At 42.5% G+C, this 19,956-nt stretch overlaps 1 protein-coding gene across 4 annotated transcripts in view; it reads right to left on the reverse strand.

Moving 5' to 3' along the window:
• Window positions 1–55: 55 nt before the first annotated feature.
• LOC120796522 (serine/threonine-protein kinase MARK1-like) overlaps window positions 56–19,956 on the reverse strand; it is a 28,696-nt gene continuing 8,795 nt past the window's right edge. Inside the window, exons 4-19 of one of the 4 annotated variants that reach the window (XM_040139486.1) lie at window positions 12,181–12,229; window positions 11,749–11,814; window positions 11,309–11,379; window positions 9,761–9,817; window positions 9,351–9,587; window positions 7,050–7,169; window positions 6,232–6,331; window positions 5,999–6,111; window positions 5,756–5,909; window positions 4,752–4,933; window positions 4,413–4,504; window positions 4,095–4,235; window positions 3,647–3,898; window positions 2,535–2,561; window positions 1,835–1,879; window positions 56–1,708 (exon numbers count right to left, since the gene is read on the reverse strand). In XM_040139486.1, coding sequence (XP_039995420.1) covers window positions 1,363–1,708; window positions 1,835–1,879; window positions 2,535–2,561; window positions 3,647–3,898; window positions 4,095–4,235; window positions 4,413–4,504; window positions 4,752–4,933; window positions 5,756–5,909; window positions 5,999–6,111; window positions 6,232–6,331; window positions 7,050–7,169; window positions 9,351–9,587; window positions 9,761–9,817; window positions 11,309–11,379; window positions 11,749–11,814; window positions 12,181–12,229 — 2,052 coding nt within the window. In that variant the 3' untranslated portion in view covers window positions 56–1,362. Of the gene's footprint in view, window positions 1,709–1,834; window positions 1,880–2,534; window positions 2,562–3,646; window positions 3,899–4,094; window positions 4,236–4,412; window positions 4,505–4,751; window positions 4,934–5,710; window positions 5,910–5,998; window positions 6,112–6,231; window positions 6,332–7,049; window positions 7,170–9,350; window positions 9,588–9,760; window positions 9,818–11,308; window positions 11,380–11,748; window positions 11,815–12,180; window positions 12,230–19,956 lie in introns of all 4 variants that reach the window. The other 3 variants (XM_040139483.1, XM_040139485.1, XM_040139484.1) reach the window with 3 other exon arrangements.

Below are 19,956 nucleotides of genomic sequence, written 5' to 3' on the forward strand. Positions count from 1 at the left end.
TGAGAAATAAAATAAAATAAATACAAACAAATAAAATCCTTTTTATTTTCTCCAACAAAGTGCACGCCTCAATTCTACAAAGCAGCACATTACAATGTAATGGAATAAATACAATAAAATCTGAATTAAAAAAAAAAAAAAGAAAAACACAAGCAAGGAGATACACAAGTACCTGCACAATCACACTGGTGGCAGGACTAAATCAGGCTCTTTAGAAAGGCTCCACAAGACAAACTGCTTCTTTCATGGTGATTGATGGACTTTTCATGCATCTTCAGTCCTTTGGACAAAGATGTCCTGTCCTCTGCTTTCTAAAGTAAACCAATTTAAACCCTGCTTTTTTTGTAATTGAGGACTACCAAACTAACATGAAAGAAATACAGGTGCATACTCTCATGTTCATACACATCACCCTGGAAAACTTGTGCAAGAGCAGCAGGGCCTCCAAATCACCTACCTGCTGCTGAGAGAAAATAAAGTGAACACATTTTTCAGTTTTAACCGAAGTTACTACTCAAGTCTATGTGGTGCAACTTAGTGTTTTTTCTGTAGGCAAATAAAATAGAACATAAAAGGCAAGGGAACACATCCCTTAATATTCCACAAAATAATTTAGTGCTCTTTAAATAAAATTAAAAACACTATTTTCATATGGTGGCTCTTAAAAAAAAAGGGGAAAAAAAATTAAAAAACTCACAGACTTAAAGGATAATGCTCTAAGAGACATCAATTATATTAGGAAAGAACTAAAATTCCATGAAAAAAGACAGTATTGACAACAAAATTCTGTACAGAACGCAAAATCAATATACAATACAGTACCTGCAGATGTTATGCATACAGTACAATTCTCTTTTTACATAGTTTTAGTATGGGCTCCAGCCTGTTCTATATACTGACTTAACACAGGTGGAAAAGCGGCTATTTTAGCTTCAGTAATTTCAATGGTTATTGAGCGAGGGGAGTAGATCTTGTAGTAGGCATGTAGAAAAAGAGATTGAAAACATTATTGCAGGATGTTCATCTTCAGTTGCATACTGCATGTGTTACATGAATGTGTCCTATGACGAGGAGCGGTGGGCTGATGAGCGAGCCGGACGGAAGAAGAAAAAAAAGGGGGGGGGGGGTAGCTGTTTTTGCTGTCTCTCCGTCACAAAGGTTCAACCTTGCGAGATCTCTCTGATCCACTACCCTGTACAGTACATTCGTGGCCAGTATTGCACTTTTACCAGCCGAGTCCACCCTGATTCTGCATGGTGAGGACCTTCAGTGCTGAGTTTTGTCCTGGAAGTCAACACTAATCCAGTGATGAGATGAGACCGTAACCAGCTCACCAAAGCCTGACTGGGACTCCATCGGCTGTCACAGTTTGAGCTCATTGGCAATTTTGCAGGCGATATTCTTAAAGGCGATGGACGTTCCCGATATCCTCTTGAAGCGCACGCCATTGAGTGAAAGGCGGGGCAGCTTGCAGACCTCCATCTCCCATTGAACCAGGTTGTCCTGGCGAGCATCACCGTGGACGCAGAAAAGCAGGAAGCGTTCGCGCTGCTCGTAATCGCAGCTGTTGGCGTCCAGAACCTTCCGGATCTCCCTCATCATCTCGGCGGGCTCCATGGAGGAGGTGGTCTTCATGCTCCAGGTGAAACGCAGCGAGCGAGGCTTGGAGTCCCGACCACCGTCCTCTTTAGTATCACCAGACACACTCCTACGGCAATATAAGAAGAAGACGGAGAGAGAGAAAGAGCAGAGAGATGGAAAGACAGAGACGTTGATGGAGGCAGAGTCTGGTTACAGGCTCTCTATGAAATCTACGTCTCAATCCAGTTCTCACCTGGGTGTTTCCGTCCTGGCACTGGCCTCTCCCTCACTAGGCACCCTGAAATATACCAGGAATACAATGTTACCCACAAGCCGATGTCAAAATGCCTTCCCCCACCCACTACCAACACCACCGTCATCATCACTGGACACAGAGAAGGGTGTCAGGCATCATGCCAGGAAAGAATCCACACTCCTGGGCATCAGGGTTCAGCACACATTGAGATGACTGTGACTTTTTTGAGGCACATACTATCGTGGCTCCTTCACAATAATCAAATGCATCCTACCGTCTACTGTATGCTACCTTTCCTTAATCCCCTCGGAGCTGTAAGGAGTGTAAAAGTGGTTCTAAATCTTTGATCCAGTCTCTGTAATTTGCCTGATCTTTTCTCTTATGCGCAGCATGAAGACGGGGGGAGAGTAAGGAGAGGAAAGCCAGGAACTTGAGGTGCAGATACTGTGGCTTAGTACAGGAGAAGCTGGTGAGCCGTAAGGTTTGTTCTCGAGGCAGTGGACACAAGGGAAGGAAATACACGGCATAACAAGGGTGTCAGTAAGCAAGGCTGTGGTGTGGTGGGAAAGTACATAAGGGGTTAAGGAAACATGGGCCAAGGTCATAGTGGACACAGAGAGGTTTGTTTTCTCTCTTTTTTCTGTTTTTTTTTTTTTGGATGGGGGGGACAGGTGCAGCAAGCGTTGTGTTCTCCTACCTCCGGGTTGACCTGAAAGACAGAGCTCTATGCGGAGAGAAAAGGAGAGAAAGCTGTGAGCTTCTAACAGATGGGCCAGCGTGAAGGTTACACTGGGAGCTGACTGGTGTATGGATGAGGAGGCGCTATTCTTTGCTTGTCATATTGACAGGAAAGGGGAACATTGTGCAAGTAATAAGATCTAAGGACTGGGAATAGATAAGAGCACACCTGTTTCCATAGGCTGTGAGAACATGGGATGCTTTCTTTCTTTTTACTACTGAAAAAGGCTGCATAAAGTAATCTGTACACATTTTGCACCAAGTCCTTAAATCTCTTTAGATAGTTTGGTTTTGGGGAATTTTACCCATTTTTTAAGCTTAACCAGAGACAGACAAATCTATGGATGATATTTTATGTCTGCACTTTGCCGGTAAACACAATATCTCAACTTAGCTTAGCTCAATTACTGGATATATTTTGGACAGACAGCTACTAGATCCCACCGAGATTGTACTGTTTCCAACATATAAGTAAATATACTGAGAATAAAAGATATTAAGCATATTAAGATTCATATTGTGGGTGTATGAAAAGAGAAAATGGATATAAAGTTTGGTATAAAGTAATTTTTTTAAAACAATGAAAGCAGATGGCATACAAGAAAGAAGAAGAACTGTTAATTGGACTTAGTTTAGTTAGACCAGTCATCCATCTCTGAAGAAGTCTAAACTGGCCTTCCATTAACTTGAATTTTAGTACCTGATCCCACGGACAATCAGTGTGATTGGTAATTCAGGATCAGTTCATAATATCACCATCTAACAGACCTTCAGACATATTTCACAGACTTAAAACGACATCGATGAGTTTGTGTGACGCAGGAAAAAAACAATTCCTTCAAAACTGAACCAATCTCATAAATACCGGTATTTAAGCCACTCAAGGAGTATGAAGTACCACAGTTTGGCTTTTTGCTCCTCTGGTTTGGGAGAAAAAAAGAACTGACGCGCTCAACCAAATGTTGGCAACTTCAGCATGCCAAAGGGAACGTGAATACCGGAACTATTAGGTGCAAGAAGTGTTACCTACAACCTAGAGTATCATTCTTGCAGCCGTTTGTCGTCACTGACCTGCGGACAAACTTGGAGGTGATCTTGCTGATGATCCCAGTGGAGGTGCCCCTGCGTTGCTGAGCTAGAGCCCCCGTATCATGGGACAGTGTGGGTGAAGCCGGGGGGCCATTGTAGGTGGCGCTGCGCCGGTCTCTGAGCTGAGCCCCGTGGAAGGTGCTGCGACTGGTGGTACCACGAGGGAAACGGTTCTTCTCTGGGGTGCTAATACTGTGTGCAGACGGAGAGGTGGAGGGGCCCCGCGGAGAAGAGCTGCAAAACAAACGAAAAACAACTATAAACTCCTCTAAATGATGGTGCTTTTCAGCATGCTCGCTAAGTGCTAAGTGTGTTTAGTGGTACATTATACTGTCAGCATCACCATCCTTGCCACAAACAGACTTTAACTGGTGATCCCTCCGTTAGCCTCCGTTATTACAGACGACGATGGCAGGACCAGGCTGCTCACCTGGCTTTAAGCTCTGTGTTGTCGTCGATGGGGGGCAGTGTGCTCTTTGAAGGATGCCCTGACGAGGACATGGACTTGGTGTGTCGAGGTCGTGTAGAGCTCATTGCAGTCGATGGGGTGCTACCTGACACCTCAGTCAAACTGGGGACGAAAGGCAGAGAGTATTGGCACGTGAGGATGAAAATATTTCGCTAAAACATGCTCATTTGTAAAATAGGGTTTGCATTATGCACGTAAAATTAGATGGGAAAAAAAAAAACCACAGGCAACATGGATTGGCTTCATTTCAACCCAGTAGTTTAGAGTGAATGTATTTACCTGCTGTCTTTGCCATTGGGAATAGCTGAATAGCGGTCAGTGGAGGATCGTTCACACACATATGTGTTCCTGCGAGTCATTGAGCCATTGGTCTATTTGTGAAGAGAGACACCGAAAAACATATTTTAGATTGAACTTATTTGAAATGATTAGTGAAAGATCATCACTTAAGTAATCGAGAAATTTGGTTAAGAAAAAAAAAGACAATAGGATGAGGCACAAAAAGGTGAAGCTGTAACTTCTGCTTTCTTTTTTCAATATTAATTTTTTCTATCACTGTGGATCTGCCTACAACTATTTGTGCATGTATGTATCTGTGTGTGTCTTCTACTTCCTCACCCCCACAGCACTTGTAGTTTTCTTCCTCTCCTGCACCCCCAGTGGTGAAGCAGGAACATCTCCTTTCGAAGTGTTGAGCTCCAGCCGGCGTGCTCCGTCCCACTCCTCCCTGTGGTCACTTTCCACACTCAGGGCCTGGCCGCGCTTTGTATACGATACTGCCGGGGGCACAGACGGACCCACTGGGAGAGACACATACATGGGAACACATTTACGCACGTTCCACCAAGCACACCCTTAATTCTACGGCTCCGATGCCAGGGCTTTTTAGACAAAAATGAACGGATAAGAACGGTGTCTTCGTTACAATAGCGCCAAGAAAAGCCACTCAATGCCAGGATTTACACATCATCCAGTCTGTCAGATATTATACTCTGCAACAACAATTTGTCTCATAGGTACAGCTATAGAAGCCAAGGTGAGCAGTTACAAGGCAAAGCTGTTCCCTCTTCATGCTTTAAGGTGCTGTTCCTGAGGGAGCTGCAGGAAAGCAGCCAGCCAGCAGATGGCGGCAGACACAATGGCCCCACATGACATAGAGGGAAGCTGCTACACAAGCAGAGCAGTGGTCAGGTTGAGTCACTGGTCTGTGCATTTATACTGTTTATGAAAATTAAACCACATTAAGCAAATTAACTAGTTAGTCCAGGCTTGATGTACACCTTTTTTGCAACATTACAGTTGAAGTAAAAATTAAATCTACAAACACTAGGAATAAAATGTGCTTTATTTATTTTTCCCGAGAGGAAAATATTTTATAAAGCTTAATCAGCTCCATTCAGCTATATAAGAGCACCAGTGAAGCTGGAAGTGCTCTAGTGCCTTGCTCAGAGGCACATCAGATGGGCAGATACCAGTATCTGGTCACTGGCCAGTCCTCACTGACTGAAAGCAACTTCCCCCTACACAACATGCAGCCAGCAGCACTCTCTGAGCTGGGAAGGACGAGGTTACTTTACTTGGCTTCTCTACGACACCACCACCACCACCATCATCATCCCCACCATGATCACTGTAGCGGCGCTGCTTCTGATTGGCCGAGATGCTGCGTGTGACCTTGGGATGGGCGGGAGAAATGCTGGAACTGTTGTTGATGTCACTGGTCGGCCGCTGTCGCTGAGCCAGGATGCTGTTAGTCAGAGGCTCGCTCCCCTCAAACTGTAACATAAAGACACGGGATGAGGCATATGGTCTATGCATTAACTAATGGTGATCATGTCCAGACAACGTATGTCAAACAAACGGACCTCTGGAGCTTTTCTGCCCAACAGCAGGTAGGTGGCCATGACATCATCGTATTTCTGGCCATGTAGAGACTCCGTGATCTCATCTTTGGGGAAACCCATCGTCACCATGAGCTCTGGTGGCGGACAGAAGTCAACATAAGTTAGTCATGAACAAGACATAAAGAGTGACATCTACACACAAACGCATGCGCGCGCACACACACGCACTCACACGCACACACAGTCAGACACACCTATTCTGGAGGAATCACTGAAGTCCGCCTCAGGCTCGATGTAAGGTTTTAGCTCCTCCTCCTCATGACCCACATTCATCCAATGGTCTTTCATGATTTGCTAACAATGAAACAAGACAATTAGAACTTGTGTACGTCCAGTCCACGTCCAATTAGTTCAAATGCAATTTTCCACTATTAATCAGATAATTAATCATGACTGAAGTCAGTTAATTATGCAACATGATAGTTAACTGCAGGGAAAATGACACAACGGACAGTTGAGAAATGGATGACTTCTTTATGAAACCTTTTTGATCGCAGGTTCAGTTGTGGCTGAACAACAGTGTGATCAATTGTTATTATTGGTGGAGAAATCTTTACTATAGAACTTCAGCCGGGTTCTGAGTGCAGGAGAGGTATCGACAGACTGAGTGTGAACTGAACTGACACCTATGTATTGTTTGAGAAGGAGAAATAAGCTCCAAACATCTCGAATAACATGGATGCAATGAAAGCACAATGCATAAGATTTCATTGTGTTTATTTAGTTTTATTTCTTACAATGCTTCAACAAATTCTATTTAGTTTTATTATTGAATGCTTTCATCAAAGAATTATGTAAGACCATTCTTTGATCTCAGATGAATGATGTTTCCAAATCTCCGTCTGACAGGCTGTAAATTGAAGAGTTCTGCAGGTTCATATTAACAAAAGCAACAATTATATGCTTTCAGCTGACGCACAACAATCGTGCTGCAAGCTTGCTGCTGTGCAAAAAGTCTTTGAAATGAGAGCAAATAACTGTGAAGATGCAACAGTGCAAATGCTGGTGATACCTCCAAACTGCCTCGTTTGACAGGGTTGAGCACGAGTAGTTTCTTCAGCAGGTTTTCACAGTCTGTGGACATGTAGAAAGGAATGCGGTACTTTCCCCGCAGGACCCTCTCCCTCAGCTCCTACACACCAAGGTGCAGGCAGACAGAGATGAAACCAAATGAGAATTTCACAATGAAAAGAACATTTTTGTATTTTTCTATGTTTTTTTTTTTGTTGTTTTTTTTAATTTTGGCCATTTGGGGGCATTGGAACAAGCTGTAAACACAACATTATCACTGTATAAAAGTTGCTACAGCAGACGTATGCAAAGACTTGCCTGTTCACTCATCCAGCAGATATGGAACAACGTTTCTGGCCAACCAGTGAATCTAAGTTGTATGTTCACTCTTGTCTAGCTCTGTTTTTGGTCTACCTTAACTCATGAGGGAAATATCTGGGTCTTTAGCTACTGAATGCTTCTTAAGATTCACTTGCAACGCTTGCAGTGTGCAGTGCGTTTAACAATGCCTTTGTGCTAAAAACAGCTGCCTGTTGTGGCTGAAAACAAAAGGTTGTGGGCCATAAAACAAAAAAAAAAGTGCTGAAAGGCACTTAAAAAGCTACAATTGAGAGAAACAACACAATTACGTGTAGTAATATGATCAATTGTTATTGCTACACAGATCACTAGCGCATCAGCGCAGCTATAATAACCTAATAACATAATAAAATAATAACTAATAACCAAAATGTAGAAACTTCCACTTTATTAACCTGCTGCATTCACTGCGACTTCAAGGCTTTTTCCTAAACCGCTGCTTTATTTAAGCGGGGTGGATTCATCTCTACAATGTCTCAATCGACAGACACAGGAAATTCCAGTCTTAATTTGGTTATTCAAGTCACGCAGTTTTGGGTTGATTCATGTAAAAATCCAAAGTCATTTAGAATAGCTTAGAATAGTTCATATCTCACTTATAGGAAAATTGGTTAGGAAACCAGGATGAAGCACTTCATTCTGCACTTTTCCTTTATTTTGGCCATTGCTATCTATACGATACGGAGCCTGTGTCGTTTCATACTTTGCCATGGAAGAGTGGTTAAAAATCTCAGTGTGTTTCAAAGGAGCTACGGTGCACAAAGTGTCCTCTGAATATGTCAAAAGGCAAAAGTGTTTATACCTGCTCTGAACAAGCACACACAAAAACGCAGCAAAAAGTCTGCCATTTTAGAGAGAGTCGAGATGCGATGAATCATCTAAGACAGGGGTGTCTGTTTCATTTGGCACAAAATAATGGCAATGGCCAAAGGTACATGCCCAGTTTTTGATAAAGAGGGAGCAGGTTTCGGGCCTTTATCTGTTGTTTGGCTGCAAACAACAAAGGTGTCTCTTTCCAAGCCAAAAAAGAGTTTCAAGAAAGATGGATATTGCAGTATTTTTTTGTGGCGTTCAATGGAGACACTACCTGCCTTATACGCAAGTAAAAGTCACCGTTCTAGGGGAGTAATCTCAAGCTTCTTTACTCAACGAAACACAGAGAACAGTGAAAGGTATCAGGGAGATGAGAAGAAAAAACGAGCCACGCAGCTACAGAGAGGGCTAACGTCTCAGCAAAGTCTTTTCCATAAAGCCAAGAAGGATGCAGATGCTGCAGCTGAGGCAAGTTATGTGGTGAGTAAATATATAACCCTAACCTTAACATTGAAGGGGCCCTCCTATGAGATGACAATAGCAGCGGAGGCCCTAAGCCAATTTGAGTTTGAGACCCCTGGTGTAGGCGGAGAAAATGCCGCACACCTTTGGACAGTCTCTCCCCAAAGGCATTTGTGGTGTAACACTCAGTTGTACACACGACAAATGACAGCACTAGTTGTGTGAAGAAGGAAAAACGAGAGCTTGGGAGAGATATTCGAACCGTGTGTACTTTCCCACCTCTGCACAACCGTCCAATTGGTGCATAAAGAGGTCATTATTGTCGGATCGTCTGTGGGAAAGGGGGTTTCAGACAATGTTAAGGTAAGATCACATAGGTCACCCATTTAACAAAAATACCCTGCCATTAACCCCTGTAAACTAATGTCGGTAATAAATAAATATCGAACAGAGTGATTGAACAGAGTGACTTTTAAGAGACAGAAGTATAATGCGACTGTAAGTTTAGACGATTCGACAGTCATTTCATTTTAAGCATATTGAGCCCTTTACCGCAATGATGTGTTAATTGCTGTAATCATGGCGTCAAGTATGGCTAATCTTTTTAAAGCTTCTGTTCTTATAAACATAGCCAGTGATATATCCCAGAACCAGAGCCTGCGCACACCTTTAGGTTCTGTCCGTCGAAGGGCAGTGATCCGCTGACCAGTGTGTAGAGGATGACCCCGAGGCTCCAGACATCAACTTCTGGTCCATCGTACTTCTTTCCCTGGAAGAGCTCTGGAGCAGCGTACGGCGGGGAGCCACAGAAAGTGTCTAGCTTACTGCCCACAGTGAACTCGTTGCTAAAGCCAAAGTCAGCTATCTTGATGTTCATGTCTGCGTCTAGCAACAGGTTCTCTGCCTGAGGTGGAGAGAGAGGGGGCAAACCATTATGTGGATTTTCAAGTTATCAGCACTGACAGAACATTTGATTATAGAGGTATTTTGGCAAGATAGACCGCCTAGATATGGATACTAGTCAGGAGAAATGAGATATCAGAGCGTCTCAGAGTGGGTAAGAGCTTAGATCCTCACCTTTAAATCCCTGTGTACTATCCTCCTCTGGTGGCAATACTGCACTGCAGACACAATCTGAAATACAAACACATACATTATAACAGGTATATTAAACATTAAGAAAGAAAACTATTTATATAGCATTTTTCAAAACAGTAGTTACATAGTTCTTCACATAAAAATAAAAAATGAAAGAGAGAGTTTTGCAAATGTATAAAACGAATGATGGACATTAAAATCCGGACACAAGAGCACAACGGGACTGCGACTTACAATTATGTTCATTCAAATGTTTATAAAACGTTAAAAAACAGTGAAAAAGTGCACAACTTCGCGGTGATGTCAATTTTCTTGAAAATAACTTAAAGGATTAATTGATAAAAAAAAAAATAATTGCCAATTACGGACTAATTGACTAATCATTGCCGCTCTACAACACAAACCACAAAATATGAAAAAATAGTATTAATTGTTGTGCGAGGTTACAACCCTACCATGCTTTATCTCAAACCGTGAGACAATAAACATTCAGTTGTTCTTTCATGCTAGCAAGGTTTCACGATAGCGTCACATCAGCAAGACCGCTACCAAAACAAAATGTTAATTATGACCATTTTTTCACAGATAAGAAAAGCTAAAAAGGAAATCCTCATCAAGCAAACACTTAAACCTGAAGTAAATTAATTACTCAGAGTCATTGTCAGTGTAGCAGAAAGGTTTCAATTGTGTCCAGTATATCCAAAAACTCTGGCAGCTAAAGTTTACCCTGCATCATGCTAATGGAGATACCATTCAATTAAGCCCATTCTTGCTAACATCCTCAGTAATGTAAATGGTTGATAAAGCTTGGTTTAGCGGGACAAACTGAGGGCGTGACCGAAAAATCTTCGAGCATCACAGGGCTATTGTGATCTTCATCTGAGGTTTATGAACGGCATTTCTCGTGCAAATCAACACTCAGCTGTTGCTATGGCAGTTGACAGGGAAATTACATTAACATATGCCAGAACAGCTACACTATCAAACAGAAAACACACCGTCCTTCGACAGATGCCACCCACCCGCCTGCACCCGGGCACACACACCAACACTTTCTGAATCCTGAGCTATCTGCACCGGGACACGCACACAGACAGGCAAACTGCCCACACTGTGTCACACACAGTTCCTCTGAGTCATCTTAAAACCATCAATGAGGGATTTTAAATATGAATAGCATGGATAACAACTTTTTTTTTTTAAGTCAAGATCTCGCTCATGCCTCATTGAATGATAAGGAAATTCGGAGAAAGAGACAAATGTTCTAATTCTGTTCATTTTAGGGCATAAGTAAGCATGAAAGAGGCTATTAAATTCATCAACTGCTGTAGATGCCTTATTGCTCTTGTAGCACCACTAGGTGTCAGTGCGGCATCTGTACGGAAGTTGTTCTCGAGCCCCATTCTCTCGCTCCATCTTTCCTCTGCAGTCGGTGACGAAGCTTGATCTTGGTGCATGCAGACCTCCCTCTGAAAACAGCGATGGAATGGCGACAGAGGTGCGAGCGCTGCGTTACCGATGACTCACCTGTCTGAACTTGGCCCTGGCCTCCTTCTCCTTCATTCTGCCATGAGCCACTAGATAGTCAAATACCTCTCCTGGAGTAGACAGAAGAAAATATACAATCATCAATCAGTACATTCTCATCAGTTTATATTACCTTCATCACAACTAGGGTTAACATAATAATGTATTCATGCTCGCTGCGAGGTGAGCATCTACCAAATGGCCCGTTTTACACTGAAGTATTTCAGACGACGAATAGCCTCAGTTATAGATTTGTAAAGATCAAGATGTTCTGTGCTGAATATTACATTAGAGGTAGCTTAAACTTATATGACCTGGTGGTGTACAGTACTGACAGTGTTTTTGCCCGTGTGTATGCTTATTAAATTGCTCCAGAGCAAATAACAAGCAGGAATGCACTCACAAAATCAACCGAATGTCACACATTTGGCTTCACTCACCACCACTGGCATACTCCATCACCAAATAAAGTGTCTTCTCTGTCTCAATCACCTCAAACAATTTCACTGCAAGAGAAGGAGGCAGGGATAAAAATAAATGAGCTATTTACAGTAGAATAGATTTTTTTTTTTTTTTTTTTTTACAAATGGAGGTTCTACATTGGTGTTAGCTTAATTTTCTGGTCGGGTTAGAGTACACTCAATGCATTCAAACTGATATCTGAGTCTCACTAAAGTTTGAAAATAAAAATCAGAGAACAGGAAATTAAAGGACACACTCAAAAAAATGATCAATAAATCTAAAGAACTGCAATTAAAATGTGATCTCTATTTCTTTGACGGATCCAGCAGCAAGTTATACTCATTTAGCATGGTGGCAGGTGTTTTTGGTCTGATGTCATCATGCTGCTGCAGGTTTCAGTTTGAACTTACCTATATTTGGATGATTCAGTATCTTCATTATTCGGACTTCCCTGAAGAGCTGTTGAGACACAGACGGACATTAAATGCGTCCAGAAAACATGTCAAATGACATTACACGCACTGACGCTGCGTGTCAGCTCTGTGAAAGCACTGTTAGAAGATGGTACGGAGCACTGATTAGGGAGCTAAGCGAAAAGAACCAAAGTGTGCACACATCTGAAACTGGATTACACTCTGCAGGAACATGAGAGGACCTGAGGATCATGGGACTGCTGTACCGTGTAAAGCAATATGACGGATGCAGTGACAACATCGCACTAAACCCTGCCCTACACAGATAAGGAGCAGAATTACAACTCCACTGACACGCTGCAGTCCAGCCAGCCGGCCAGTCAGCCATGCAGATAGCCAGCATAACACACAGCCAGCCACTGCAGAGCAGCAGTACACAGGCTCACAGCCTGCTAGTTAGGCATCTAATAACAATCATCTTAACAAGGACTTCCTAAAATTAGTAGCAGTCCTGCACTTCTAGAAAACAAAACGTAGTAGAATTTGAGCTCCTTTACAAGGTTTAATTTGATAAGAGTCCCTCTCCTGCAGATGGGAAAAGTTTCCATCCAGGCTTGGGAAAAACCCCTAAAAGGAAAATCGCTATGTATAACAGCTGAGTGCAGAGTCAGAAAGGAGAGCATTCAGAGTTATAATCATTTAAAACCATGTCTCCTCCTCAGTCTTGGCCTGACTTTTTATGTCAGATGAGCTCCTGCAGCCACTAAGAGGTGCTGTTGAATCATTTACATTCTGCTGATTCCCAGTCGTGCTGTGCTGGGCTGGGCCTGTGTTAAGAGTGTTAAATTTCAACACTCACTCGACTGGGATTTAGCATCTACTGCTACCAGAGACAGAACACAGATTTTGCCATTTCCAGACCACATTGATAGAGCAAAAAGGCCATGAGTGATGCTTTCATCTCCAGCCTATTTTTAAATGAGCAAATGGACAGTTACTCTACATGTTATTATTTGACATGTCAAATTTTAAAAAATGAGAATGAACACTGTAGTGGCATGTATGCATGTGTGTATACCAGTGTTTGCGTGTGCAACTTTTCCAATGGTCCTTTTAAGTCTTACATAAGTGCTGGAATAGTCTGTGTTTCTAGGTCATCAAACAAAGCCATTTTACCAGTGTGAGCAGGCCCAACTCTGTGGGATCTCTCAGCTACAGTCTGGTTCAACAACATGCAGGTACTCTCTCTCTCACTCTAATTCTTTCCTCTGTTCTCTGTCTCTACTTGCTCATCCTGCCTCTCTTTTTCTTTCTTTCTACCACCCCTCATCTCATTAGACCCTGCGCACACACACACACACACACACACACACACACACACACACACACACACACACACACACACACACACACACACACACACACACACAAACAGCATACAGAGAGCTGCTGCAGAGGGCTTAAAGAATATTGTTTCTCATTGTCATACTTTTTCTTACTGTCAAAAAATCCCATAAAAAGAGTAAGAGAACCAACAAAGACTTCTTTTTCCTACTAACAAGTATTGACTGTGTAGCCAAGGCCTGTTATAGATTATTCCCTTGTGCTATTGAGCTCCGTTGTTGCCCAAAAGCTATTTAAACTGCATTTATGAGCCACACTGCAGTACTGGGTGACATCTTAAATGAACATGGACACTGTAGTTCCCAATTACTGTACACCATCCTGCTGCTGAAAAACTTACTAGGACATCAAAAGTGTATTAATCCACAGTTGAAAATAGTTCCAAAAACGTGCACTATTTACTCCTGTTAATGGTTGCTAAAAACTACAGCGGTTTGGTTGTTTAGGTGTGCATTAGTATCCAAATCTCTCCTACGTTTTGTCAATCACATGTAAAAAACTTTGAATTGCACTTGATTTGTATGAAAGGTGCTATATAAATATAGTTTGATTGATTGATTGATTGATTGATTGATTGATTGATTGATTGATTGATTGATTGATTGATTGATTGATTGATTGAGTGATCGATGTTTCTGTCTCCAAATCCTTCAATTCCCGAGTGTCCCAGAGTAGCGAGTCTCTCCTGTGTGGCAAACCCGGCCCATATTCATCAGCTGCTATGTTGGCCTGAGAGGTTCCCCCATGGTAACAAAGTCAATTAGAGTGGAAACACGTCCTGCAGTATACAAGAATAAACACATAAGTCCCAGCCTCAAATATGCATCCACCCAACCACGTGCTTTTACATGTGATGCATCCATCAAGACAGAAATTCTTTATTATTCTGAATGAGAGATGGACTAAAGAGTCAGTGTTTTACCTCGCTCTCTTATCTCTTCCTGTCTCTGCCTCTGTCTCTCTCTCTTGTTTGCATCATTGCCCTAAAGTCCCTCACATGGGAAGCACGCGTGCAGCCACTTGGAAACAAAAATTAGAACAAGTCTGAGAAGGGCGGTGGAAAGAGACAACGACAAACACAGTGCCTGTCAATACAAGCTCAATTGGGATGTAGTCACCATGGAGGCTGAAAGGAGATAATGAGTTTGGGATCTTTGATCCAGTCTAGTGCAAATATCAATAATATCTACAGGCACAAAGGGGATTTACAGTGTGGCATAAAGCAGCTTTTAAGGTGGTTCTGGGCAAGGGGAGCAGGTAGTAAGGTAATTCATGTTAGCCCGTCAAAAAGGTAATATTTGGGCCAAACTTCCTTTGAGGCAAAACGACGTCCTTTCAAAATAAAGTGAATCAAAACAGCTGATTCAGGTGAGGAATTGAGACAGTGATTGGCGAAAACGATCACAAGAATAGCTGCAAACACAAAATGTGTATCACACACATGAAAACACGTTGTTTCCAATGTGCCTGAATCTCAATAGTCTGTGCCAGTGACCTACTTCTAGTCACCCAGGGGCGGCCAGACTCCCGAACTAGCCTTAATTACAGCAGAGTCCCCATGCAGAAGGAGCAGAACAGCAGATATCAGTCTGGGAGCACTTACAGGAACTGGCTGGACTATTTCAGTCACAGCAGCACAGCTGCTCATTCACCATGGAGATTATTGATAGGATGAGTAGCCTGGAAGCCCTCATCTCACTAATGAGTGTGTGCGTGCATATTTTCATGTGCACAAACAGTACCTCAAAACCACTTATCAGTAAATAACCGCTGCTTGCTGTTTGTCAGAGAAAGACAGTGAGAGACAGAAAGACAAACAAAGGCAGGCAGAGGGATCGAAAGTGTCACTGACATTCAGACGCACTGTCCTGTCCTGTCCTCAACTCCTGAGGTGCTGAAAATAACCCAAACTTGAAAAGGCACATCTCTCCGTCTCTATCTCTCCCTGCGTCTGCAAAGATGTTCCACTTGCTCTACCTTAACCACAACACCGAGAGACAACTCAGCAGCTAACTTCCCTTTTGCTAAAAAGCCCATAGTACTGAAAACATACATCCTTGTACAGGTAAACCACACATATCTTAGCAGCCTCAACATTTGATTTGTACTATGATTCATCTCGGACAACAGTGCTGTCTGTCTAATCACATTCCACTCATCTGAACAAGACCAAAACTGCTCTAGCCCATGGCCTCAACAGCAGTTCATTGGCTAATGCAGAGTGGCAGGCGCAAGATAGACACAAACAACAGCCATTAAGAGAGCATGACCCCATGGTGGGCTTTTTACTACTGGCAGAAAATACACTAATATAGTCAAAGTATGTTGTTCTGAAGGCTTTCTGAGTGCCTTAAAACCAGGGAACATCATACAATCGCATTCAATATAAGACGGTGAGACTGAAGGTTAGCACCGTAGTTTTAGTTTTGTTTGGTTTAAGTTTTAGATTTTAGTTTTTGCAGAAGCTGCCAGTGTTTCTGTCGTGTTGTTTACTCTCTTCACTCTGCAGCCTGTTTTGCGTCACGAACCAAATGGCTCCACCTTTTCCAAATCTGAACGTGTCTTGCATTTTAACAGCACAAGCTTTGATTTTGTCTGAAACGGAACATCGACAGCAGCATGTCTGACTACTCGATGATATAACTTTTAAATTCTGTTGATGTTGTATTCGTTAAAATAACAAATGAATGCTAAGAAACAACTCTTATTTACAGATTACGAAGACACAGAGAGCAATGGGATGGTGGGATGAGAGCAGTGTTTGCTCAGCGATGGAGGGGATTAACGGAGAGGCCTATTTTAGGGCTAAAATGCCTAAAAACCATGACAACGAAAACATCCCGGACCACAGATGACTTGTGATACATTTCCTGTGGCAGATCTAAGGAGAGGCTTTGGAAGCTCAGCTGACCTCATTTCCTTTTACACTGAAACCACCACAAAGTCACACCAGGGCAGAGAGCGCCAGTGGGCCATAAAGGAACAGACCAAAGCTTCATTCTAAACTCATGACTCATTCTGGCCTCTATTTACCTTTTTTTCCAAATCAAACAAACTGAGGGAAAGACCAGACTGACAAAGGTAAGCTTGGGAAAATAAGTAATAAAAACATGGATTTTAAGATTTACTTCACCTCTTCATCTCTGCGATGTGACCCCTACTTTAAATCCTACTCTGAGATAAGTGAGAGGACGCCTGTGTGTATAAGTTAATTAACGGCTGTACACAGGTAGAGGTCTGAATGCATGCATGTGAAATGTTGCCTGTATGAGGCTTGTTTGTGTGTCCGTGTGTCCGTGTGTGTGTGTGCATGCATGTGGCTGTATAGGATACACCAGAGCGCTGGCTATGCCTCCAGTGCCAGATGGTGTGCCCGCAGCCTGGCTCCTGTGAGACCATAAAAAGAGAGATCAGTGGCTTTTTGACGGGCTAACATGACAGAGCCGGCGTTAACAGTGAGTGGATGAGTGATGTAGCCAGATCAGACCTCTCAAAGCTTGCTCAGCCTCACTGACCAACTAACAGGATCACTAACAAAAAACAAACAAACAGTTAAACAGTCCTATAAGACTAACAGTATAAAGCGAAATATATGTATTGTTCAGTTCTTCCCCCAGATTTATCCTCAGTACAAAATGTTTAATTAACTTTAAAGCAGAGCAACAGAAGGAGGCAAGGTGCTTTTCAGATGCACCAGAGAATCCTTCAACCTCTGCTCTTCATGCATGTAAAAAGCCTGAGTCACTGAATCAATAATTACGCCCGTCTGTTGTTTATATCCGTCTCTAGAAATAGCCTGCTCAGCTATACAGGAGGGCATTTTTAACTATAAAAATGTACACTGTGCTATGATAAATTTATTGTCCAAGAAGCTGTGCTGCACAACTACTATGACTACTTTTTTCATGGATGTTGTAGGGGAAAAAACAAGAGTTTGTGTGTGGCTTCTTAAATTTTACATCCATTCCCTGTTTAAATTTTTATTGCTGCCTTCCCAGTGTAAGGGGCACGATGGGAAAAGAGCACCAAGAGCAGCCCAGACAAACCTGGGGAACACAGTGAAATTCAGTCTAGATTTCTAAACATGAAGAATGCCTCCAACAAAACAAGCAGCCAAAGCAAAATTACTGAAATGACCAATGTCAGCGAGAGATGCTGACATCGCTAAAAACCAAAGTTGTACACAGTACCAGGCAGGATTTTCCAATTAAACTGGAATATTTTTTTTAAATTTGATTGTAAATACTCTGAATGAATGAAATGATCCAGTTAATTTAAAGTGGTGGTTTTCGATTCTTGCCCTCAGGAACCATAACTTGTTAACCAGCAACACAAACACCAGGAATAAGAACAGGTGGTTGACAAAGTTGATGTTTTTCTTGGACTTCACTTTTCCCAGATATCATTTGGCCAATTCAAGGTCACAAGAGTAACCAAACAAAAACTATACTCAAGTGAATGTTCCTCTTAATGCACCCATAGTAGAGCTTTCACAGGAATCGCATAGGACACTCTGAGTCAATGAGACAATCGATTCAATCCAGGAGACAAGTGCTGCATTATAAGACAAGCTTCTGCATTGCAGATGACGCCCCTGTATACCATTACAGCAATCTATAGGACAGAGCAGAGGAAATATACAACTACGTATAAACTTAATACAGAGAAACAAGCACCTCTACATTTGAATACAGATACACAAACACACACCAGATTTAACACATCAAAGTACATGTACACGCACCCAATGTGCATAAATGCTGTCACACCAACAACAGCTCATCCCCCATGAAAAGCTGTAAGACTTCTACATATTGACCCTCCCAGGTCTACTGCAGCTGACATCAGAAAGGCCCACTGAATAATTGATCAGAGAGATCCCGATTGGTCTGCAGTCTCACATGATATGTCGGCCCCGCCACGTTTCATCACCAGGCAGCGCACAACCCGACCCATCAGGTGTGTAACCACTCATCATGACCTAGACAGGACCCAAATCGGTAAAGTCAGAGTCGGTTTATATTCAGAATCTTAGTGCCACACGCGCACGCACACACACGGCGCTTCTAAATGTTCATTACTCCACTGTGTGCATGTGCAGATTAGGAACCAGACAATGGGCTGTTGAACAAAAGATCTCACACAGTGAACTTTATCTCAGTCAGATTAGATGAGTATGGATCTGAGAACTTGAAATTCTCACGGCATCTTCGCACTGATTGGCTGAGGAATTGCAGTCGGATCCCATTAAGATCTGAGTCAATTACAGAAGTGCTTTGCTTTTGGAGAACAATGTCGGGGACAAAATCATGTTAGAAATGCCCTGATAGGCTAAAAATGGTCTTGTTTTACAGATCTACAAGTAGAATTTCCAAGAGCACTAGATTTGGTCTCACATTAGCCCTTTATAATTATGCTCTGTTTGATTAGCCCAGCATTCATTTCTTCCAGTAACACTTGCTGAGTTCACTCCCCTCATGCCCGTTCAGACCAACGCTGGATGGAGGACATTTTGGGAAGCTAATTGCTGCCATTATTTAGCCATTAAGACGCTTACAGCAACAATATTTTCTGACCCCGGCGGCTTACAGAGAGATCGAGGCCAGGAGATACATCAAGACATCTACTTCCATTTGCGTAGGTGTGGTGGCGATAATGGTCGATATTATAACGAGTCACCACAGGAGTTGCTTAGCAATTTGTTCATCCCCTTACAGTGAAACAGCAACAGTAAAATGAAAGGCAAAGCAGTGGTGAAACATGCTACGGTAGGGTCCCAACCATGAAAAGAATTCCTGTCAGTCAGCTGCACACCTGCGTTATTTTTAGATTCACAGTAGGTGATGTTGGCTCATACTGTAGCTGTGACTGTTTTCCTTCCACATGGTCTAATCTACCATGAGGATTGTATGTGTATGGATATGTGTGTGTGTGTGTGTGTGTGTGTGTGTGTGTGTGTGTGTGTGTGTGTGTGTGTGTGTGTGTGTGTGTGCGTGCATTCAATCAGCAGAAAGAGCTGGATTTGGACTCAGTAATCAGGAAAAAGTCCGAAACCCTTCGTCGTAATTGGTTATGACTGCTAGACAAGGGTAAGTGACAAACATGCAGGCAGGGGTATTTTTAGCTGCTCCCAACCACAAACCAACAGAGAGTCAAGAGTGTGTGTTTGTGTGCGTGTGCATGTGTGTGGCTGGAGATTAAACATGCCTTGTGGTCTCTCCTGACTACATCTGATTACATTATGTAAAACAGTACATCCTGAGTTCAAAGAGCAAAGAAACACAGCGGCAAGAACTCAGGAATGACTAATGGAAAAGTCATGAGCACTGTAACCAAGACATTGTTACCATGTGGCCATAAAACACAGAC

The sequence above is a fragment of the Xiphias gladius genome, chromosome 11 (genome assembly GCF_016859285.1).
Source record: "Xiphias gladius isolate SHS-SW01 ecotype Sanya breed wild chromosome 11, ASM1685928v1, whole genome shotgun sequence".
Lineage (NCBI taxonomy): Eukaryota > Metazoa > Chordata > Actinopteri > Istiophoriformes > Xiphiidae > Xiphias > Xiphias gladius.